The 24,808-nt window shown below is 45.4% G+C and overlaps 1 protein-coding gene across 2 annotated transcripts in view; it reads right to left on the bottom strand.

Annotated features, from left to right (window-relative positions):
• The window catches only part of LOC115153948 (zinc finger protein 438), a 90,587-nt gene that overhangs the window by 3,693 nt on the left and 62,086 nt on the right, over positions 1-24,808 (bottom strand). The window contains exons 2-5 of one of the 2 annotated variants that reach the window (XM_029699668.1): positions 22,745-22,863; positions 9,117-9,204; positions 8,603-8,787; positions 2,492-4,396 (exon numbers count right to left, since the gene is read on the bottom strand). In XM_029699668.1, the coding sequence (XP_029555528.1) occupies positions 2,492-4,368 (1,877 nt within the window). In that variant the 5' untranslated portion in view covers positions 4,369-4,396; positions 8,603-8,787; positions 9,117-9,204; positions 22,745-22,863. The remainder of the gene's footprint in view (positions 1-2,491; positions 4,397-8,602; positions 8,788-9,116; positions 9,205-22,744; positions 22,864-24,808) is intronic. The other variant, XM_029699660.1, reaches the window with a different exon arrangement.

Genomic DNA, 24,808 nt, shown 5'->3' with positions numbered 1-24,808 from the left:
GGTGTTCTTCGGCTTGCAAGCGTCCCCCTTTTTCCTCCAAACATAACAATGGTCATTATGGCCAAACAGTTCTATTTTTGTTTCATCAGACCAGAGGAGATTTCTCCAAAAAGTATGATTTATGTGCAGTTGCAAACCGTAGTCTGGCTTTGCTTCTTCCTTGCTCAGCGGCCTTTCAGGTTATGTCGATATGGGATTTGTTTTACTGTGGATCTACATTTACATCATTTTGCAGATGCTCTTATCCAGAGCGACTTACAAATTGGTGCATTCACCTTATGATATCCAGTGTAACAACCACTTTACAATAGTACATCTATATATATTTTTTTTTGGGGGGGGGTAGAAGGATTACTATATCCTATCCCAGGTATTCCTTAAAGAGGTGGGGTTTCAGGTGTCTACGGAAGGTGGTGATTGACTCCGCTGTCCTGGCGTCGTGATGGAGCTTGTTCCACCATTGGGGTGCCAGGGCAGCGAACAGTTTTGACTGGGCTGAGCGGGAACTGTGATTCCGCAGGAGGTAAGGGGGCCAGCAGGCGAGAGGTGGATGAACGCAGTGCCCTTCTTTGGGTGTTGGGCCTGATCAGAGCCTGAAGGTACGGAGGTGCCGTTCCCCTCACAGCTCCATAGGCAAGCACCATGGTCTTGTAGCAGATGCGAGCTTCAACTGGAAGCCAGTGGAGTGTGCGGAGGAGCGGGGTGACGTGAGAGAACTTGGGAAGGTTGAACACCAGACGGGCTGCGGCGTAGGGGTTTAGATACTTTTGTACATGTTTCCTCCAGCATCTTCACAAGGTCCTTTGCTGTTGTTCTGGGATTGATTTGCACTTTTCGCACCAAAGTACGTTCATCTCTAGGAGACAAAACACGTCTCCTTCCTGAGTGGTATGACGGCTACGTGGTCCCATGGTGTTTATACTTGCGTACTATTGTTTGTACAGATGAACACGGTACCTTCAGGCGTTTGGAAATTGCTCCCAAGGATGAACCAGACTTGTGGAGGTCTACAATTTTTTGGCTGATTTCTTTTGATTTTCCCATTACGTCAAGCAAAGAGGCACTGGGTTTGAAGGTAGGCCTTGAAATAAATCCACAGGTACACCTCCAATTGACTCAAACTATCTCATTGCTTTAGAACAGAATCTTCTAAAACCATGACATAATTTTCTGGACTTTTCCAAGCTGTTTAAAGGCACAGTCAACTTAGTGTATGTAAACTTCTGACGCACTGGAATTGTGATACAGTGAATTATAAGTCAAATAATCTGTAAACAATTGTTGGAAAAATTACTTGTGTCATGCACAAAGTAGATGTCCTAACCAACTTGCCAAAACTATAGTTTGTTAACAAGAAATCTGTGTAGTGGTTGAAAAATGAGTTTTAATGACTCCAACCTAAGTGTATGTAAACTTCCGACTTCAAATGGATGTGGGAGTGGATTCTCGGCCCTCACTAGCATGAAAACTAAATACAGGCACAGACTGTGTGTGGAAAATGATTTAAGACTGAAACTCTCTCCAATACAAGCCAACATTGCAGAGTTATGTGCATATTTTCAAGTACATCCGTCTCATAAACCTGTGGTGAGGTATTCACAATTTTCGATGAACAAATAATGTTTTATATGTAAGATGGCTAAATAAAGAGCAAAATTCTTGATTATTATTATATTATTATTATTTGTGCCCTGGTCCTATAAGAGCTCTTTGTCACTTCCCACGAGCCGGGTTGTGACAAAAACTCACTCATTCTTAAGTTATAAATGTAATGAATGTATCGTATAGTGTGTGTGTGGCAGGCTTACAATGACTGCAAAAAACCAACATTTGAGAGTGCGCTGACCCTGGTGCTAGAGGGAGTACGCAGCTGGAGGTTGAATGTTTGAAGAGGTACGGAACTATAAAACGTTTGGGAACGACTGTTCTAAGACATTCAATGGTCACAGTGACCAAACGTCAAGACTCAAAGAGTTCTATTGATGAGATAAATATACCGGTATTGTTAAGATATTCTGCTGATTATTCCCTTTTGGAATTTGGCCTCCAAGTACCCTCTCTAAGGCCAGAGGTCACCATAAAGCAGGTCTTAGTAACTGAGATCTGGGCCCTTGAGCCACAAAATAAAAATCGCCCATGGGTGACCTTAAGCAATTAAGACATTTCAAATGTATAGTCTATTCAACCTCTAGGTCTCAGCCTTGATTGAATGTTTTGACTCAGGACAGGGAAGGACGAGACAACCAACAGATAAGGAGTATTTAGGTTTGCTCTCCCCGCTGGAGGGGGTGAGATTCTCTGCAAACCTCTTAAGAGGAACATGGCTGTCTTCCCATATGTCTGTCTTCCCATATGTCTGTCTACGTCTGTTAAAGTTCTATTAAGGTGATCACCTTATTTTTTGCATCAGCATTTCTCCACACGTTGACTGGTTTTCAATTCATAACAGCATGTAGGTACTGTTAATAATGCTTAATATTTAGGTACCCACCCCTCCACAGGCACGTCGTCTTCATGCTGGCTGACGGATGGCTCCACGGTCAGGATGACCTTATGCACCTCCCTCAAATGGCCGAAGTACACACCCACGTAGCCAAACGCCTTCTCACAGAAGTCACAGCGAAGCGTCCGCCGTGGTCTCCCGTCAGAGTGATGCAGCTTCATGTGGGTGCTGAGGGAGCCAGAGTGAGCATAGGCCTTACGACACACAGGACACAAGTAAGGCCTGCTGTTGGTGTGACTGTTCATATGGCTCTGGAGGTGGTGTTTGAACTGGAAGCAGCGGCTGCAGGTAGGGCAGCGGTGGAGGGGCTGGCTACTGCCCAGGTAAACCCTCTGTGAAGGGCCCCCTTTCAGGTATAGCGGGGTAGAGGCTGGCTGGGGCTGGGGAGGACCGGGCTCCAGGACCTCAGCAGAGAGCTGATGCCCCACGAGGAGCTCTGAATCCAGGCTGTCAGAGGAGGTGAGGGAGGGCAGGCTGACCAGCTGGGGTACAGTCTCCATCAGCAGCATGTGGTGAGGCTTGGGTCTGATGCTGCGGTACTTCTTAGAGATGTCCACCTCCCTCTGCTGTTTAGACTGCGGGGAGGAGATGACGGCTGAGAGAGAAGGCTTCTCTGGCACCCTCCTCCGAAAGAACGACAAGGACCTCTTCTTCCTCGCCTCAAAGGCCAGAATGTCCTCCATTGTCTTCCTCTTCCTCCCCCTCTTCTTGCCTGATGGTTTCTGGATCTGTAGCGTTCCCAGCAGCGACAGGGTGCCTGTGGTCTTGGCCTGAGGCTGGCTCTGCAGCAGGGAGTTTGGCATGTGGTTCTGACATAGGGCCTCCGCAGTCTTCGGGGTCTTGGATTGGGGATCAGAGGGATAAGGGGAGAGGTCGGGCTGGCTAGGGAAAGCCTTCTTGGGGGACATGGCATTGAGGTTGAGTTTGGCGGCGGGTATGAGGGTGCTTTTCATCTTGGAGTAGGGAAGGATGGGCAGCTTGCCCTTGGTTGGGGAGGGGATGATCTGGACAGCTTTGCTGAAGATGGCTGGAGAGAGGACAGTGATGCTGCTACTAGCTGGCTGTGGATGGGGCTGTTGGGCTACAGGCTTGGGTTGGCACGGCCTGATAGCAACCTTACCGCTGCTCTCCTCCTGTGATGGTTCGACCGGGGAACTTTTAGTAATGCCACCAGATGGGTAGTGGAGTTTCTGCAGCATGCTGGTGACAAGGCCGGGGGCGTGGGCAGGAGTGGACCGGTGGTCGGGGCTGGTGTCCACCACTGCTATTCGCTCCAGCGGAGAGCCAGAGTAGAGCATGGCGTTGTCTGGGAGCAGGGCTGTGAGGGCGGAGAGCTCAGAGGAGACTGAGGAGTCGATCAGTGTGACCTGTTCTGATGGCTCCTCCTTGGGCTCAGCCAACGACATCTTCTTCTTTACGGCTGCTATTGACCGATGGTCCCGGGTTGTCAAGGCAACCTTGGTGGGTGTCTTCACCCCCCTGGCGCTGCCAGCGGTGGGCGTGGCTGATTTGACCTTCTCCGGGGTGTTCTTGGTCCTCATTGGCTGGTACCTGGGGATGGGCAGCTTCAGGTTCTTCTGGATTGGCTGTTGCTGCTGCTGTTGTTGCTGCTGCGGCGACTGAGGGGATACGGAGGGCGGCAGGGCCACCAGAGAGAAGGTACCCTCCTGCCCTGCCACCTGCATCAGGGCATAGTTCTGGGCCGGGACCAGGATAGACTTGGGGCTGACAGCTGTGGAGGCTGCCTCCGGGAGGGCAGAGGGGTGTTGGCAGGACAGGATGGCGGCTGGGGAGGGAACCACCGCTGCTGGGGCCTTGGGGGCGATGCTTCTGAACTGGAGGCTCTTCATCATCTGGCCTGGCATGGAGGTCTAGACCTAGACCTGTCTCAGTCTGTCAATACAACAACAACAGTCAAGTTAGAGAAGTATTCCCCAACATAACATTGTAGCATTTTTGGTCACAGTCTCCAATTATTATGTTCTCAGCAGGAGGGTTGACCTCAGCGTTGTTAATGGGGTCGTTACACTGCGGTTCATAGTCTAGATGAGACACAGGCTGCAATCTCAAATGGCACCCTATTCCCTATATGGCCCACTACCTTTGACCAGGTTCCATAGGGCTCTGGTCAAAAGTAGTGCACTATTTAGGGAATAGGGTGCTATTGGGATACATCCTGAGTTGAGAGACAGACAGAAGTAGGCAGACATTGTCACTTACACAAACATGTCTAAGGCTTCCACAATAACTATTATCCTGTGGTTCCTCCTGCACACACGCACACTGAGCCCCCCCCCCCCCCCCCACACACACACACACACACACACAATCTACCCCCAGGAACAGATGGAGTGCCCCCTTTGATTTGGGCCCAGCGTGCAGCCTGGTTACCATTGTGGCTCGGTGGGGGTGCTCCCTGTACCCCCCACCACCCTCCCTGTAGCCCCCGCTTCCCCCCTGTACTTCCTGGACGGATCAGTCAGTAGAGTGTGAAAGCTGCCCTAGGGCAAGACAGGCAGGAGCTTTACCACCACATTAAGAGGGGTTACTCTCTCTCTCTCTGTGTGTGTGTTGTTCACTCCTCATTCTCTCCTGACCAGCATTAGTAAAGCCTGGCTGTGGGGCTAAAACAGCCTTACTGACAAAGCCCCTCATTCTCAGACTCTAATGTCCCATACTGAGTAATGATATTTCACAGTACAACACCAGGGATTATGATTTTAAAGTAGGCTTGTAACTCTGGACGTCGAAGATAAAAATCCCAAGAAAGGGTTGAATAAGCTTTAAGTGGTGTCCAGGTAAATGGTTAATACTATTTAATAAAAGGTGAATGAACTTTATCTGAGCTTTTTGACATCTGTACTGTAGTTCCATTTCAGTATAACAAATATCCACATACCCGCTTAAAAAGAAAGATTACATCGGAATGTTTCGACTGGACGTGATTGTAAACTAATGATTTTGACAGGAGTTGAATTTCCCCCCAAAAATGTATCCAACTTTCAATACCAGCCTTATCGTGGGTTAATGTGTCCAAGTTCTGTGCAAGATACCAGCCACATTCAGAATAACCACCAGGCTCTAGATTAAAATAAAAAGGGAAACATTTCACAGTATCATTTCTCTCACGTAACCTACACCCAACCATTCTATCGACTTTAAAAGGACATGGGCTGAACCAAAAGGTTGCTTTCATTTCAAAAGGGAAACAAGAGTCAAAAGCACATTGTTCAACACCTGGAAGTATTTCTGAGTGAGAGCAGAATATGTATACAGTGTCCACACAGCATCTTAACTCCATGCAACTGAAAATATTCCCTCTCTGTTTGGATAGTCGTGTTTGGCCGGGCGTTCAGTAGAGTAGTGCGGTGGGATACAAATGGTGTCTGTGTGTGTGTGTTCGTGTGATTTTGACAGTGGCAGGCTAACCTTCCTCCCATCAACTCTGAGTTTACAGTTGAACCCCAAGAGAAAGGGAGGGAATAAAGGGAGGGAGTGTATAAAGGGGGGCACGATATAGACTCACCCCTTTACTCTCCCCCATTCCCTCTCCCTCAGTTTGGCACAAAGCAAAGATGTCTGTTGACACCAAGCCTACCCCCCCACAGAAAGGAGAGTGGGGCCTCACACCTTCCCTCCCGAAAACTCCTTATAGAACTATGAAAGCTATGCTGCCGAGACGAAGCCAAGTAACCAACCACAGGCAGCGTGTGGGCCTGCTGTCTGCTTGAATCAGACTGATGACTTCTCACAGGATAGATTGTTCTCACTCAGTCTTGCGACCCAAAGACAACGATGAGATGGAACGGAGAATGAGGGAGAATAAAATGAGTAGACACTAAGTGTTCAGTGTTCTGAGTTGATCAGAATTGATAGCAGTGGAACACCACTTCTGCTGCTGTGTTAGAACTGAGGACTAGCTGCAGCTACGCTCCTAGAGTGCGTGCCAAATGACACCCTATATAGTGCACTACTTTTGACCAGAGTCCTATGGACCAAGGGGCCAGGGTTCTGGTCTAGAAGCACGGTTTCGACCGCTCCTACAGTCTTGCTTCGGTACTGCAGTTTAACTGATGTCCGGTCCAGAAAGACAATTTCCATAGACGGCAACATAGAGAAGTCAGATTTGAAAATTCCTAATAAGACAGTTTAGTCATCTTTGTGCACAAAACATCCATTGAATTATTCAAAGAATTGTCGCTGGGGACGATTTTTCCCCCCATCACTCACAGCCAAAGACAACATTTTAAAGTGCGCATGTGAAGTGTAAACCGGATGTAACCCGGATATAGACAATGCATGAAAGTAGATTACATTGAAAACAACGGTCGGACATCTTGGACGCAGTCGCCAGTTCTTTTGTACCTCAGTGCTATGAACCCTAGTCAAAAGTAGTGCACTATATAAGGAATAGGGTGCTATTTGAGACACAACCCTAGTCTCCAGAGGATGTGTGTGCTGCTTTGAGAAAACCCATCAGATGATCTTCCAGACCAGGCCCAGGGTTGCCACAGGAAGTATACTGGTGGGACAGACAGACAGGACTGGAGTGGTTCTGATGAAGACTATGACCTCAGGCTAGCTACATCCTGTTGTCCAGTCAGTGTGTTTAAACCACAAATTCAAGATCCAAATCTAAATACAAGAACTGCCTCCTTCCATCTCTCCCCTCTGCCTTCTATGTCTTGCACCGCACCCTGTTCCTCTCTCTCTCCCTCTCTCCCCAGTGTGCGTCCCTATCTGCAGAATGAGGATGCCAAAAACCATCCCTCCTCCCCCCATTAGCCACATGTCGACCTGCCCTGGGGGGAGGGGCCTCACTGTTGAGGTCCCCAGTGTCAATCACATTATAGCTACGCAGATGAGAAAGAAAGAGAGCGCAAGCAAGAAAGAAATGGAAAAAAAGAGAAAACAGAGGGAGAGAGAGAAAGATAGTGAATAGGTAGTAAACCCCTGTAACAAATCGTCCTCTCTCTCAGTTCATGGTAGGGGTAGTGGTAAATCTGGGGTAGTGTATTGTAAATTAGGGGGTGGTATAGTGGTGAATCAGGGGGTAGTGTATTGTGAATTAGGGGGTGGTGTAGTGGTGAATTCGGGGGTAGTGTATTGTGAATTAGGGGGTGGTATAGTGGTGAATCAGGGGGTAGTGTATTGTGAATTAGGGGGTGGTATAGTGGTGAATCAGGAGGTAGTGTATTGTAAATTAGGGGGTGGTATAGTGGTGAATCAGGGGGTAGTGTATTGTGAATTAGGGGGTGGTATAGTGGTGAATCAGGGGGTAGTGTATTGTGAATTAGGGGGTGGTGTATTGTGAATTAGGGGGTGGTGATATAGTAGTGCATTAGGTGGGTCTCCCCTGCACACCTGCGTTGGATGATAATGACATGAGCACAGCATTGCGCAGCAGCAGACATAAACACGGGCTCGGCCCAGAGGCAAGCTGGTGGGGTTAACTGGAGCGAGAAAGCAGGAGGGGTTTTACCAACATGAATCCCACCCCACAGATTTCTGACTGCTCCTCCCAACATGGCCTCATATCAAACAGCTTCGTTGTTGTTGTTTCTGCTGTTGTCATTCCTTTGGAGGGCATTTTGATTACGTGAGCACACATACAAGGATGAGATCAATGTTAATACGAGGCAGGTTAGCAACATGAGTATGAGCAGAGGCTCTTAACATAAAACAAATTTGCCAGCAATCCATTTATTTGTATCTGATAATGTGTTTATACTGTATATGAATTAACCTCAATATACTACTTTTGTATTTAACAAGCTTTCTACATCAGCATCATATTCCTTGTCTTTCCCTGTAGAGACGTCTCTACCCAAGTCTCAAAGGGAACATGAGGTCACAAACGGAGACACTTAATCTAGTGCAAGGCTTCAAAATCTACCAGGGTTCAGGGGTGAGGGATGGGCTGAGGACAGATGGACAGGGCTTCCCTGGCAGTAGAGGAATATATAGAGAGTGAGAGAGACAGACAGATAAACAGAAAGCGAGAGAGAAATACCAGGAAACTGTGGCTATGTTGTCCGGGCCAGACCTTCCCAGGGTTACCCAGATAAGTAGGTAAGGCCGAGAGGGGAAAGGTCAGACCTGGTGTTTACGTTAACAGCCAGGTCGCCAGGGTTACGGTAGGGCCAAGGCAGTGCTCTAGTCGGACTGGTTCACTTGACGTATCCATCCGCGTGGAATGGAATGTGCTGAGGAGGCCGGGTGGATCAGATGGATGGTGGATGGATAAGGCCCAGTGGTCAATGGGTCATGTAAGCATGGTTGTGCTGCAGACAGATAGACAGAGGCTGAGTCCCCAATGAGCTCCAAATGAGCCCTGGTCAAAAGTATTGCAATATAGGGAATAGGGTGTCGTTTGAGACACAGCCAGATAGGGAGAGCAGCCAATAGCCCAAACAACACACAGCCCGGCCACTGACCTGATGTCTCCCTGATTGGTTGACATGTGGGAACATAGGCCTATAATTTGTTGTAATGACAACCCAGTTAAGAACGGGCATATCAAGCACAATGTTGTGGTCTAGGAGCATGCATTTCCTCTCGCTCTCTCCACTGTTTTGGCCCTTGATCGTATTATGGTTTTGGCCCTACTTACTTTGTGCTTGAAGGTTTCAGTCAGAGTGTGGAGTCCAGTCTTCTGTTTGGCTCCAGACTGGTCATGGCTCTGTCCCAAGGCAGATGTCCTGAATAAACAAGAACAAACAGTACAAGAAATTACAGAGAAAGAATTAACACAATTCAGTTCATTTCAATCTTCATCCACTTCCACAAGACAACTGATAAATAGGGGTAGTGTGTATGGAGCGTCTCAGAGTAGGAGTGCTGACTTTGGATCAGCTTTTCCTTTTAGATCACAATGAATAAGATTAGATGAAGCAGATGGAGCAGTGCTGGTCTTGTCTCAGTCAGTGGAATAAAGAGAGAGGAGGCTTCTCTTGATTCTCTGCTTCTTTTCGTAGTTCAAAAAAAAAAAAAAATCTATCAAGAAAACCTGGTGCTTCACGCAGAGCTAGAACAAACAGAACCTTCAAACAGCAGGAGGACTTACAGGGAGAGAGCCGTACAGCAACCACACAAAGAGACAGGCCTGGTGAGAGACATGTAATCCCGCCTGTAGGTGAGAGTGCTCATCTGGGGCTGAAAGATAAGAGCTGCATCCTAAGTACCACCTTATTCCATACATAGTGCACTTATATTGTCTGGTCAAAAGTAGTGCACTATACAGGGAATAGGATGCCAGTTGGAACATATACATAGGCTGGAGGAGGACGGGTGGAGGACGGAGGGGGTCTGGAATGGAGGGTCAGGGGGAGAGGGAAGGGGGGGGGACAACAGCAGCAGCCGGCCCAATAGAGGCCAGGCCAACCTCCCCCAGGTCTTAGAAAGGATGAAAGCTCTGGATCTCTGCTAGATATGGGCAGGATGCGGGGGGGAGGGGTGCCATGTCCAGCGAGCATGTTCCCAGCCACCTTTCCATAATCATGGTACTCTCCTCTACAACACCTCACAGCTAAAGCTCTCTGAGTGTCTGTGGTACCAGAGCCTCAATTATATTAGGACCTGTGTGGTATTTAGTATGAGTGTGTACACTAGGTATTGGGAATTATCTACACTAAAACCGATCTTACAGCACATGCCATTTCAATATCAAAACACAGAGCTGCATTCAACATTTCCACCAAGCGGGAAGGAATCAAATAATTCTATATTTGTTTGTATTGTGAGTGCACTCAAGATGCATCTGTGCTCGATTGCTTTTTCCTACATGCGTACTAAACACTACTTTCTCCCGTGGAGGTTAGGGATTCGTCCAGGACGTGGGGGGAGTGTCTGTGTGTGCGTGTGTGTGTGTGTAGAGCAAGATCTCTGCTGTCTCTCTGAGGAGCGCAGGGTCGGTCAGGGGGGAAATTAAAATCAGTGTTTGCAGAACTACTTGTTTTATCCCAGAGCAGATGGAGGGAGGGACAAGGAGGTAGTGACCGCATGGGGAGGAAGAAAGGAGGACAGTGTTCTTCAGCTTTAACTCTTACAGGACAGACACAGAGGTGTAGTGCAGTGGGGGAGGGCAGAACATACTGAGTGTCCCAAATGGCACCCTATTCCCTATATACAGTACACATACAGGCAACTGCCCAAATAAAGGAAACACCAACATAAAGTGTCATATTTGATGATTTCTTCTAGACATGGTAGCCAAAATAATGGGCAACTGGGCCTTTTTATACACGATGCTACCCATGGGATGGGATGTTAATTTCTTCCTTAACTCAGGAACCACACCTGTGTGGAACCAGCTGCTTTCAATATACTTTGCATCAAAAGTAGTGCACCACATATGAAATAGGGTGCCATTTGGGACGCAAGCCCATGGTATTCAGCGCCACGCAGAGTGGACACACAGGAACAGAAGCACACCACCGTATGACGTTTGCTGGCACCTGTCCTGAACAGATCAATGAAAGAAATCAATTCCAATTACGATCTAGCCGCTTGGCTCTAAATAGGGATGTGGATCAATCAATATCCATCTCAATGGAAAAAAATAGTATTTGTGTGTTTGTCAGCGTTCAGATTTCCCCCAAAAAACTAGCAAGGATTCCGTTCAGCTAATTTGTTAATTAAGCAAAATCTTGCTTAAATGTAGATTCACCTAAATGACATTACCACGAGAAGCACCGCAGATATTGGGATGAGCGAGATGCAAGACTTCGCTCTCACACAGGCACACACAGCATCTGCGCATGTGCATTGGTTTGATCACGCTGTTACAGCATGGTAGCCAGGGGACCAAAACAGCTGAGAAGTTGAGCCTTGCGCTTTAACGCTCTTAGTTGTTGCAGAAATTGACCCTCTATGCCGTTTCCTCTCTGCATCTAAGTCATATCGCTGAGCCTACCTTTAATTGTTACAGTAGTAAAGACAGGATATTCTGGCTACTTTGTGATAAAATCGGATCAGTTTATGCCGATCTCTGTATGTGATTTTTTTTATAACATTCTCAGGCCAAATATGGCTGTAGGCTTCCGTAGAGTGATAATTTTGTTCGGAAGGAGCCACCGTGGACAGTTTTCCTGTGTTGAACAGAGTGGATGGAGAAAGGCACAATGCTGTAAACCAGCCAATCACCTTTGACCTGGCGTAGCTGTTGACGAGGCTGTGAGTGTATATGTCATTTCCATAACACTACCAGGGTTCTGTCACAGCTACACACACACACACAAAGCCGTGTGTGTGGGAGCGAGCGCGTGTGTAGCTGTGACAGAACCCTGGTAGTGTTATGGAAATGACATATACACTCACAGCCTCGTCAACAGCTACGCCAGGTCAAAGGTGATTGGCTGGTTTATAGCATCCTGCCTTTCTCTCCAACACAGGAAATGAATACCTCTCTGTCCATGGTGGCTCCTTCAGAATGATCACTCTATGGAAGTTACAGACATAAGCGGCCCCGTCTGTCACCGAGCCTAGGTGATGTCACTGTCACCTCTGGGTTAGAGGTCAGATAGAAGCGCTTGTGACCGTGTAGTGTTCCTGTCTCAGCTCTCTGGATGTGTCCCAAATGGCACCCTATTTCCATACAGTATAGGGCACTAGTTTTTAGCAGAGCCCTATGGTCCCTGGTCAAAAGTAGTGCACTGTAAAGGAAATAGGGTGCTATTTGGGAGACAACTTTTAGATGAGACATCCCCAGAGGGTTACGGAGAAGGAAGTGTGTGTTCCACAATAAACCTTTACCTACCCTTTAATTTCGCTATAGGGCTCTGGTCAAAAAGTAGTGCACTAGGGAATAGGATGCCATATCAAATCTAATTTTACCGGTCTCACATACACATATTTAGCAGATGTTATTGCAGGTGTAGCAAAATGCTTGTGTTCCTAGCTCCAACAGTGCAGTGATATCTAACATTTCACAACAATAAACACAAATCTTAAAGTAAAATGGAATTAAGAAATATATAAATATTAGATTGAGCAATGTAGGAGTGGCATTGACAAAAATACAGCAGAATACAGTATATACATATGAGATGAGTAAAGCAGTATGTAAACATTATTTAAACATTATTAAAGTGGCCAGTGATTCCAAGTCTATGTATATGGGGCAGCAGCCTCTAAGGTGCAGGGTTGCGTAACCGGGTGGAAGCCGGCTAGTGATGGCTATTTAACAGTCTGATGGCCTTAAGATAGAAGCTGTTTTTCAGTCTCTCGGTCCCAGCTTTGATGCACCTGTACCGACCTCGCCGTCTGGATGATAGCGAGGTGAACAGGCCGTGGCTCGGGTGGTTGATGTCCTTTTTGGCCTTCCTGTGACATCGGGCACTGTAGGTGTCCTGGAGGGCAGGTAGTTTGCCCCCGGTCATGCGTTGGGCAGACTGCACCACCCGCAACTGCAGGACTCTCCAGAGGTTGGTGCAGTCTGCAGTTGCCATACCAGGCGGTGATACAGCCTGACAGGTGCATCTGTAAATGTTTGTGAGGGTTTTAGCGGCCAATACAAATTTCTTCAGCTTCCTGAGGTTGAAGAGGCGCTGTTGCTCCTTCTTCACCACTCTGTCCGTGTGGGTGGAGAATTTCAAAATCGTCAGTGATGTGTAGGCCGAGGAACTTGAAGCTTTCCACCTTCTCGTCTGTGGATCTATTGGGGCGGTAAGAAAATTGAAGTGGGTCTAGGGTGTCAGGTAAGGTAGAGGTGATATGATCCTTAACTAGCCTCTCAAAGCACTTCATGATGACAGAAGTGAGTGCTACGGGGCGATAGTAATTTAGTTCAGTTACCTTTGCTTTCTTGGGTACAGGAACAATGGTGGACATCTTGAAGCAAGTGGGGAAAGCAGACTGGGATAGAGAAAGATTGAATACGTCCGTAAACACTCCAGCCAGCTGGTCTGCACATGCTCTGAGGACGTGGCTAGGGATGCCGTCTGGGCTGGCAGCTTTGCGAGGGTTAACACGCTTAATTGTCTTACGTCAGCCACAGAGAAGAAGAGCCCACAGTCCTTGGTAGCGGGCTGTGTCGGTGGCACTGTGTTATCCTCAAAGCGGGCGAAGGTGTTTAGCTTGTCCGGAAGCAAGACGTCGGTGTCGCGCAACGTGGCTGGTTTTCCCTTTGTCTGTAGACCCTACCACATAAGTCTTGTGTCTGAGCCATTGAATTGCGACTCCACTTTGTACTGACGTTTTGCCTGTTTGATTGCCATACGGAGGGAATAACTACACTGTTTTGTATTCGGCCATGTTCCCAGTCACCTTGCGATGGTTAAATGCGGTGGTTCCCACTTTCAGTTTTACACGAATGCTGCCATCTATCCACGGTTTCTGGTTTGGGTAGGTTTTAATAGTCACAATGGGAACAACATCCCCTATACACTTCCTGATGAACTCAGTCACCGTACCCGTGTATTCGTCTATGTTATTATCAGAGGCTACTCGGAACATATCCCAGTCCGCGTGATCAAAATAATCTTGAAGCATGGATTCCGAATGGTCAGACCAGCGTTGAATAGACCTTAGCACGGGTACTTTCTGTTTGAGTTTCTGCCTATAGGAAGGGTGGAGCAAAATGGAGTTGTGATCAGATTTTCTAAAAGTTGAGTAGCAATGGTCCAATGTTTTACCAGTACGAGTACTATAGTCAATGTGTTGGTAGAACAAATTCGCTTTGTTATAATCCCCAGCTACAATAAATGCAACCTCAGGATATGTAGTTTCCAGTTTGCATAAAGTCCAGTGTAGTTCTTTAAAGGCCATCGTGGTATTGGCTTGAGGGGGAATATACACATCTATGAATATAACCGAAGATAATTCTCTTGGGAGGTAATACTGTTGGCATTTGATTGTGAGGTATTCTAGGTCGGGTGAACAAAATAACTTGAGTTTCTGTATGTTATCACAATCACACCATGAGTGGTTAATCATGAAACGCACACACCCCCGCCTTTCTTCTTCCCGGAGAGTTCTTTATTCCTGTCTGCACGATGTACTGAGAACCCAGATGGATGAATGGGGACAGTATATCCCAAGGGAGCCATGTTTGAAACAGAGTATGTTACAATCCCTGATGTCTCTTTGGAAGGAGATCCTCGCCCTGAGCTCGTCTACTTTATTATCCAGAGACTGAACATTAGCGAGTAATATACTCGAAAGCAATTGATGGTGTGCACGCCTCCTGAATCGGACTAGAAGTCCCCTTTGAAAACCTCTTCTCCGCCGGCAGCCTCTGGAATAAGTTCAATTGCCCTGGGGGGTACAAACAAAGGATGCAATTTGGGAAAATCGTATTCCTGGTCGAATTGCTGGCGAGCTACCGCCGCTCTGATATCAAAAAAGTTATTTCCGACTGTATGTAATAACACCCACAAAACTCTGGGCTAATAATGTAAGAAATAACCCCAAAAAACGAAATACTGCAAAGTTGCTAAGGAGCTAGAAGCAGAGCTGCCATATCTGTCGGCGCCATCTTACTTACTTGGAACGGAGATGTGGAATAGGCAAAACCCAACTAAAGCATGGTAAGAAGGAAGAGAGGTGGGATGGGGGGGTTTGTGCTGTCAGAGAAAATATATAGATGTGAGCCTAACTAGAATAGAAAGATGAGAAAGCACAGGAAAGAAGTAACAAGTGATGCGATGCTCTCCTTACAAAGTGGGCTTTCCCTTTCTCTCCTTCCCAAAGGCACACTCCTTAACAAACAAACAAACAAACAAACACACCAAGAACCTCTTCACACTTACACTTTTTGTAAAAATACAGTCGGCTACAGATATTGAAGAATGAGGATGTTTTGACTTAATTGAAAGAGAAAAAAAAAAGTTGACTTTCTGTTTATGACCTTTTCTGTTGGCCATGAACTTTCTCAACCAGGTATTACTTTATTATTCTGGGCAAAATATACATACTCCGCATAGGCCTAAATGAATTAAAATGAATGTGCCAAATTACTTTCCATGTTCTGAAATAGCATGCAGAGCTCTGTTAGAACTCATCGAAACTCCGCAAGGATTTCAAGAGCCCAAACTTGAATTAGATGTGTGGTATGAAACATTTTGTGATATCATATATGCTGAAATGGGAAAAGATTATGTGAATAAAGAATACACCCAAGTCCAGGAAAGTTTACAAACCGAACAGCCTTACTGGAACGACTTAAGGGACCTATGGTCTGTAATGAGCAAGGCTGAGCACTTCTTTCTAAAGGGTAAATATAGGAATACAAGAAAACATTTTATTAAGGAATTGAAGAAAAAACAGCATGCTTAATAAGACTCCATCTATTCAAACTGAAGCTTCTCTAGGCTACCGGCAGCTGTGGTAATCAGACTGAGAACAGACTAATTGTCCACTTTGACAAATCATGAGGCATTTTTGTTTGGAGGGGGTGGGTTTCCATATAAAACAGTTAATCACAGTGAACTCGCATGATATTGATAAAAATGAAGCCTGCTTTTTTGTAATGTTGTAAGGGAGGCCTACTGTACTTTTCTATTCATATGAGGGGGTTAATTGTTCATTTTTGATAGGCTAATGTTGAAGACATGCTGATATAGCAACTCTGTGCTTTGTACTGAAGGTAAAATGTAATGAATGTAGCCTACAGACGAGAAAATAAACAGTACATGCTTGTGAATTGTTGCATTATTCAAGCATGTAATATGGTTTGGTTGCATTATTCAATTGTGTAATATGTTGTAAAAGAAAAGTTTGTCATTGTTGAATAGTTTGTGCTTACTGGCTACTGTGATATTTACGGTCAATTTGAGCTGCTGACTAAGAATGGCACGTTGCCAGCCACCACCAAAGACAAGGCAAGGATGTACTGTAATGTGAATTGAAAAGGAGAATTCTCTTTCACCACCCCGCTCCTCAGACTCTCCTTCATGTCCTGTAGTGGGAATAGGGCGTAAGAAAACACCTGCTTCTCTAGTCCCACCTAAATGACAACACATCGCAGTGCTATGGGAGAACTCGTTTAATGGGGCTCCTCTGCTAGGAAGGAAAGGATCTTGTGGCTTTCTAATTTTAGGCCCTATGTACTGTATACACAGAGCAGACGAAACGGGAGAACGTGGGGTGCAGTCAGAGAGGTGGGGAAATTCTCTGTCTGTCTGTGTGTGTATAAAACACAGCTCTGTCTGTGTGAGCCGGTTCAGGGACATGACGAACGGAGAGACAGATACACAGAGAGGAGAAAGGAAAGAAAGAGAGGAGGAAAACAATCCCTCTATCCAAGGGCAGTGCACCTCTATCACTGGACTGGGTGGTGAAGGACAGAGTGGCTTTGACCGCACCTCAAGGAGCTGTTTGAAGCGAAGGGCAGCTTCATGCTTCAAAGAAGGGCGATCTTACGGTGGGGGAGTGTTAGTGCTAGCAGCTTCAGGTATAGGTAGCAGAAGGGCTAGCGTAAGAGGCACCCAGTCTGTCTCACCATCCTCTTTTTCTTTAATGATGACTGCTCCCTGAGACCTGGTTGATGAAGATCACAGGAATATGCAGATCATCCCACAGGTTCTCCTCCTCTAAGAGGTGATATGAAGTTTCCAAAAGCAGGTCAAGGCAACACCCTCTTAATTTACATAAAAGTACTGTAGCCTGGAGTATTAGTACTTAGAGCCTGATGCTAGTATAAAAATGGGTCTTGTGGCTCAAAAAAATTAAAAGTAAATATTTGTCACATGGTTCATAAAATACAAGTGTGGATTAAGAGAGAAATGCTTACTTCCAAATAATGCAGAAAAAAAGAAAAATAATAAACAAGGAATAAATACACAATGAGTAACAATAACTTGGCTATATACACGGGGTACCAGTACCTAGACGATGTGCTGGGGTACGAGGTAATTGAGGTAGATAGTGCTTTCGTAAAGTATTCAGACCCCTTGACTTTTTCCACAATTTGTTACGTTACAGCCTAAATCTAAAATTGCTGAAATTGATACCCCATAATGACAAAGCAAAAAGTTATTTTAGAATTTTTTTGCAAATGTATAAAAATATAAAACTGAAATTTCACATTTACATGAGTATTCAGACCCTTTTCAGGTCTCTCCAGAGATGTTTGATCAGGTTCAATTCGGGCTCTGGCTGGGCCACTCAAGGAACTTGTCCCGAAGCCACTACTGCGTTGTCTTGGCTGTGTTCTTAGGCTCTGTCCGGTTGGAAGGTGAATCTTCACCCCAGTTTTAGGTCCTGAGTGCTCTGGAGCAGGGCTGGGCGATGTGGCCAAAATATTATATCACGGTATGTAAAACAAAAAAAAAACAAAAAAAAGATTCATCAAGGATCTCTCTGTACGTTGCTCCATTCATCATTCCCTCAATCCTGACTAGTCTCCCAGTCCCTGCCGTTGAAAAACATCCCCACAGCATGATGCTGCCACCACCATGCTTCACCGTAGGGATGGTACCAGGATTCCTCCAGACTTGACGCTTGGCATTCAGGCCAAAGAGTTCAATCTTGGTTTCATCAGACCAGAAAATCTTGTTTCTCATGGTCAGAGTCCTTTAGGTGCCTTTTAGCAAACTCCAAGCGGGCTGTCATGTGCCTTTTACTGAGGATTGGTTTCCGTCTGGCCACTACCATAAAGGCTTGATTGGTGGAGTGCTGCAGAGATGGTCTTCCCTGTGGCTCAGTTGGTAGAGCATGGTGTTTGCACCGCCAGCATGGTGTGTGCAACGCCAGGGTTGTGGGTTCGATTCCCACGGGGGGCCAGTACAACAAAAAATGAAATGTATGAAATGTATGCATTCACTACTGTAAGTCGCTCTGGATAAGAGCGTCTGCTAAATGACTAAAATGTAAATGTAAAATGTAATGGTTGTCCTTCTGGAAGGTTCTCCCATCTCCACAGAGGAGCTCTGAAGCTCTGTCAGAGTGATCATCAGGATCTTGGTCACCTCCCTGATCAAGGCCCTTCTCCCCTGATTGCTGGGTGGCCAGCTCTAAGAAGAGTCTTGGTGGTTCCAAATTTCTTCCATTTAAGAATGATGGAGGCCACTGTGTTCTTGGGGACCTTCAATGCTGAAGAATTTGTTTGGTACCCTTCCCAAGATCTCTGCCTCGACACAATCCTGTCTCGGAGCTCTACTGACAATTCCTTCGACCTCACTGTTTGGTCTTTGCTCTGACATGCACTGTCAACTGTGGGACCTTATATAGACAGGTGTGTGCCTTTCCAAATCATGTCCAGTCAATTGAATTTACCACAGATGGACTCCAATCAAGCTGCAGAAATACCAAGGATGAGCAATGGAAACAGGATGCACCAGAGCACAATTTCAAGTCGCATAGCAAAGGATCTGAATATTTACGTAAATAAGGTATTTGTTTAGCAAACATTTCTAAAAACCTGTTTTCGCTTTGTCATTATGGGGTATCGTGTGTAGATTGATGAGGATACATTTTTTTTTAATACATTTTACAATAAGGCTGCAAAGTAACAAAATGTGGAAAAAGTCAAGGGGTACTTTCCAAAGGCACTGTATGTACATCTTAGTAGGGATAAAGTGACTAGGCAACACGATGGATAATAAACAGTAACAGAAACGTATGTGATGACTCAAAAGAGCTAGTGCAAAAAGGGGTCAATGCAGAAAAACTTTCATCACATTCCCAGTGGGTCAGAAGTTTACATGCACTCATTCAGTATTTGGTAGCATTTCCTTTAAATTGTTTAACTTGGCTCAAACGTTTCGGGTAGCCTTCCACAAGGTTCCCACAATAAGTTGGGTGAATTTTGTCCCATTCCTCCTGACAGAGCTGGTGTAACAGAGTCAGGTTTGTAGGCCTCCTTACTCGCACATGCTTTTTCAGTTATGCCAACACATTTTCTATAGGATTGAGGTCAGGGCTTTGTGAAGGCTACTCCAATACCTTAACTTTGTTGTCCTTAAGCCATTTTGCCACAACTTTGGACGTATGCTTGGGGTCCTTGTCCATTTGGAAGACCCATTTGCAACCAAGCTTCAACTTCCTGACTGATATCTTGAGATGTTGCTTCAATATATCCACATAATTTTCCTGCCTCATGAAGCCATTTATTTTGTGAAGTGCACCAGTCCCTCCTGCAGCAAAGCACCCCCACAACATGATGCTGCCATCCTTGTGCTTCATGGTTGGGATGGTGTTCTTCAGCTTGCAAGCATCCCCCTTTTTTTCTCCAAAAAGTACTATATTTTTCCCCATGTGCAGTTGCAAACCGTTGTCTGGCTTTTTTATGGCGGTTTTGGAGCTTCTTCCTTGCTGAACGGCCTTTCAGGTGATGTCGATATAGGACTAGTTTGTTAACAAGAAATTTGTGGAGTGGTTGAAAAACGAGTTTTAATGACTCCAACCTAAGTGTATGTAAACTTCCGACTTCAACTGTAATTAGCAGGCAGCACGTGTTTACTGTCCTGTTGCGAACAGTGCATACTGACATCGCGTACATAAAACAACTCACACTGGGGTGACCGTTAGATATATTTGGAACTCACATATGAAAAGGTTAACTGTAAAATTACAGGAAGATTTTTTAATTAGAGATAATTACTGTAATTTTACTAGAATTTGTTCATTACTCTGAAAAAAAGGAAATTACTGTAAAATGTTACAGTGAAGTTTGTCAAATGACATGCTTTTTTTTTTTTACAGTGTACCAGCACTGAGTCAATGTGCAGAGGTACGAGGTAGTTGAGGTAATGTGTACATGTAGGTAGGGGTAAAAGCAACTAGCCAATCAGGATAGATAATAAACAGACTAGCAGCTATGTAAGTGGTGTGAAAGTATGTGTGTGTGAGCGTATGTAGTGCGTGTGTATGTGTGTGTTGGCGTGTCAGTGTGTGTGAGTGTGTGGGTAGAGTCTGTGCAAAAAAGGGTCAATGCAATAGTCTGGGTGGCCATTTGATTAACTGTTTAGCAGTCTTATGGCTTGGGGATAGAAGCTGTTCCGGTGCCTTTTGGTCCCAGCATTGGTGCATCGGTACGTCTTGCCATGGGGTAGCAGAGTGAACAGTCTATGGCTTGGGTGGCTGGGACTTTGGCAATTTTCTGAGCCTTGTTGTGCTGGCACCACACAGCCAGGTCTCTGACCTCCTCCCTGTAGGCTGTCTCGTCGTCGTCGGTGATCAGGCCTACCACCGTCGTGTCATCAGCTGGTGGTGTTGGAGTCATGCATGGACACACTGTCGTTGGTGAACAGGGAGTACAGGAGGGGACTAAGAACACACACTGGGTTCAACATTTATTTTCAATCCTTCAATGACTAACTGTGCTTGTTTGAGCTAGCCTGGCACAATGGAACCAATGGAATAGTCCAAAAACTGCAAAACCCACACGTCTAGGCACTCCAATCAAATGCTGAAAAGTATTTGAAAATAAATCAAATACCACTTGAACCCAGGTCTGGTTAGTTAGCGCCGAACTGAAAAACGCAGTGCTCATTCCTGAGGTATAGAGAGGGAAAGGTGAAAGGACGCCTGTCTCTCTCTCGTCTCAGCAGAGTTAGAAAAGGTTACTGCACAAATTGAGCAGCTGCTCCAGAGTCTTTGATGGGCATTAGAACCTGGGAAACATTGTCTGGCAGGATCAAAGGGAACCTTGGGTAATTACTGTAGTTACCTTCAGTGATGCTGTTAAATTAACCACACACACAGACAGACACAACCTTACCCTCACTAGCTAGTTTTAATGGGCCTCGAAAGAGGAGGCATAAAGCAGAGGGAACACTGGCAGTGTCTCAATCGAGGCAGATAGCTTCCTTTCCTCCATGACCCCCAACCTGTCATGGCCAGGACAGGAGGCCATTCAGGATCAACTCATTCAGTCCTGTCAGCCATTACAGTACAGAGTTGATGAAAAGAGAAAATGGAGGAAAAGGGAGAGATGGTAAAAGATGTGATGGCGGAGTTAGATTATCTATTTTTATAACGAGGTCAATGATAGCTGAGGGATTTGACTCTCCTGGGAGGAGGAGAGGAGGATCACACACAGGAGATGAGATGTGGATACGTTCGTTTGGCGCTCTTTTGCTCTGGCTGTCTGTGTAAACAGGACATGATAAGAAGCGAGGGTGGGAAACGGTCATCTCTGATTCCTGGATATTCGAGGTATGGCAGGCTTTTAGGGAGTTTCTCCCCTTTTACGTCGACAGATCTTTGTGATGTATGGAGAAGCTTTTAATCTTTCCTATGACATAACAATATTCTGTGCAAGTCTATCTCAAACTAGGGCTGGGCGGTATACCGTTTTTTGCGATATACCGGTATTGATGCACGGACTGGTTTGGGTTTTTACTTTACCTTCTATAACGGTATTCGAATGTTTGGTTTGCTAAATATAGTTTACTCTGCCACTTGAGTCATCTCTCTCCACTCTCTCGCACCATGCTGCTTTCCACACAGACCTAGCCCCGCCCCGGTCACTTAAGGAGCGCATTTGTTGTTGCTCGACCATGAGACACTTGCGTTCAGTCTCTGCATGGTCAATGCAGCACATGCAACAATGTTGATGACTACATTGCAGTTTCAACTTTGCTTCCTAATATAAATCCACCAGAGTTCTACAATTACACTATTAGTTTGTGTTTCTTACATCTGCAAACAGCTAGTCCTGTTGGGCCGCTACCTGGGTAGGCAGGTAGCCTAGTGGTTAGAGCGTTGGGCCAGTAACCGAAAAGTTGCTAGATCGAATTCCCGAGTTTAAAAATCTGTCGTTCTACCCCTGAACAAGGCAGTTAACCCACTGTTCCTAGGCCGTCATTGTAAATAAGAATTTGTTAACTGACTTTCCTAGTTAAATACATTTTAAAAATGCTAATGGCTAGCTAATAAATGTACTGAGTCACATTAAATGTAGCTAGTTATACAGCCTGGTACCAGTGATGGTGTAGGCCTAAATCAGCATGTTGTTTGTGCAACAGTATCTTTTAAATCAAAGAGGATTCGGCGAAGTAGCTAAGAGAAAACATTTAATGTAGCAAAAGATTATAGGGTCCCCTAGAAGTTTTTTTTAACTGAACAGTATAAAACAAATCAGAATGGCGAGAGACCCATTGAAATCACTTAGAATGTGTTTCCACCCTGGGGTCACACACTACTCATAAAGCAAATTTAGAACTTTTATTATTCAACGACATAAAAGACAGTCCAAAATGTGAAAAAAATATTGTGATATTATATTTTTGTCATATCGCCTAGCCCCATCTCAAACACACAGCATAAATGAAAAATGTAATAAAATAAATGTATTACCAATGGCATTGTTCCGTCCTCCTTCTGTTGTGGCCCCTTCTTTCTATGTGGTGGTCCCTCCTCTCTTCCAGGGTCGGTGCCAGAGGTCTGCTCCTCTCCCTGAACCTCCCCACGGGCCCCTGGAACACAAACCGTACATATAGGCTGAATTAACTAAATATACTACTGTAAAATCACATTATTTCTGATAGTATTTTTAAGGCATCCATTAGACACACAGATTGTGGTGACGCGCGGCCGAGCGCCTGGTGCTCTGCCCCAACATTAGACAAAGGAACGTTTCGTTTAACACACCAGTCTACCAGCCAGGTGGGTGGTTGGGGACCCCTGGCCACTCTGTCAGGCTCTATATTAAATACATCAAGAGCATTCTACTGTGTAAATTATTCAGTTAACACACCTTATCCTCTTCCAACAACCTTGTTAGAGAACCTCAAGAGTGAAAAGCAAAAGAAAGGGAGGGGAAAAAAGACAAGGGAAGGAAAAGAAGAAAAACAACTCATTCACCTGCAACTCAGCAAAACTCCGGGTACATCTCTAAGCACTCAGCCAGAGAAGAGAGATAATTCACCCTGACACCTCCATTGTTTCAGAGTAACGGTAATACGCGCACATATACACGTGCACACACAGACACACACACACACGTGTTTTCAGTACATATTTATAGAAAAATGGCTCTAGATCAAGGATGGGCAAGTTTGATGTGGGCCACAAAAAAACTCATGAGGGGCCGCAGTGGCTCGTGGGTCTGTGTACCCACATCCATACACTGTTTTCCGCGGGCCTACAAAAGGGAATGATGCCTCTGTTCTTCTGCAGTTTTAAACACATAAAGAAATGCTTAAGTCAACCCATATGCAACTGTGACGACTCTCCCACTCTGTCTGCCGTATTCTCTCTATTTGCTCTTGTTTCCTTATTAGGATGCCGGTGGGCGGAGTTGGGAGGGTCGTCAGCTACATGGGAAACACCTGGGCCCGGGTGTGTCCCAGGATAAATGCACCTCTTCCACATTCATTGAGGAGACTCTCTCCATGCAGACACGGTCAGATTTTGGTTGTGGCATTTTTGTGGCTATTTGGTTTGTTTGCGTTGGCACCTTTCAACACCCCTCATCATCACATGTATACATTCGCGACCACTCACTTACACTACTGACTGCTGACTAAACACACACCATTGTTAATTGTATTTACTTTACTTCAGTTAATAAATATATTTTGTTATTCTTTATCTCCACGTTGTCTCCCTTTATGTTACGGGCTTCGAGCCGGTTCGTGACACAACATATGCACAGTATATAGGAAAGGAACACTAAACTCTACACATACAGGGCCGGTTTCCCAGATACAGATTGAGCCTTATCCTGGATTCAAAATGAAGATCTATGGAGAATATCAATTAAAAGTGCTTCTTAGTCCAAGACTACGGTTTAGGATTGGGCGGTATACAGATTTCCATACCATGCCTCTGCCATCCAGGGTTATGCGGTATTACCGGTAGTGCACACAAGGGTGCTATTTTTTGCGGGGAAACAGAAGAAATCCCCAAAAACATCCCTTACCAAAATTCTAACAAGTACTAAGGAACTCTCATAGTGGATGCTAGGTAAATGCTAACCAGCGCATGCAAACATTTACTCCTAGGACAGACAACACAGCTCATAAAGTATCTCAACGCAGTTTGCAGCACGCACAAATATATTAGACAGCTGGGATCTTAATCCAAGAGGGGATTGTCTCTGCTGCTATTACCAAGAAGCTTGATCTCGCAAGCTAACATCAGCCACTTAGTTAACAAAACCCAGCTGGAAAGAACTTATTTAGATAGTTAACATATATAGCTGGCAAACTGTAGTAAATTTCATAATTTCACTGCACTTAAATTGCACTGCAGGGGTGACTCACCTCACAAAGCTCCCATTTTTCTTTGTAAGCAAACATGTTGCTGGTTCAAACCTCTGTTTTGGGAAAATAGTACCGGTAAACTCATAATGAACAAAATTATGAACACAATCTGCTGTATCTATTACCTAGCGCACAAGTTGACTGCAGGTATTTT

Source organism: Salmo trutta, chromosome 2 (genome assembly GCF_901001165.1).
Source record: "Salmo trutta chromosome 2, fSalTru1.1, whole genome shotgun sequence".
NCBI lineage: Eukaryota > Metazoa > Chordata > Actinopteri > Salmoniformes > Salmonidae > Salmo > Salmo trutta.
Note: the sequence above shows the minus strand (reverse complement) of the source record. Positions and strands in the feature narration are given on the sequence as shown.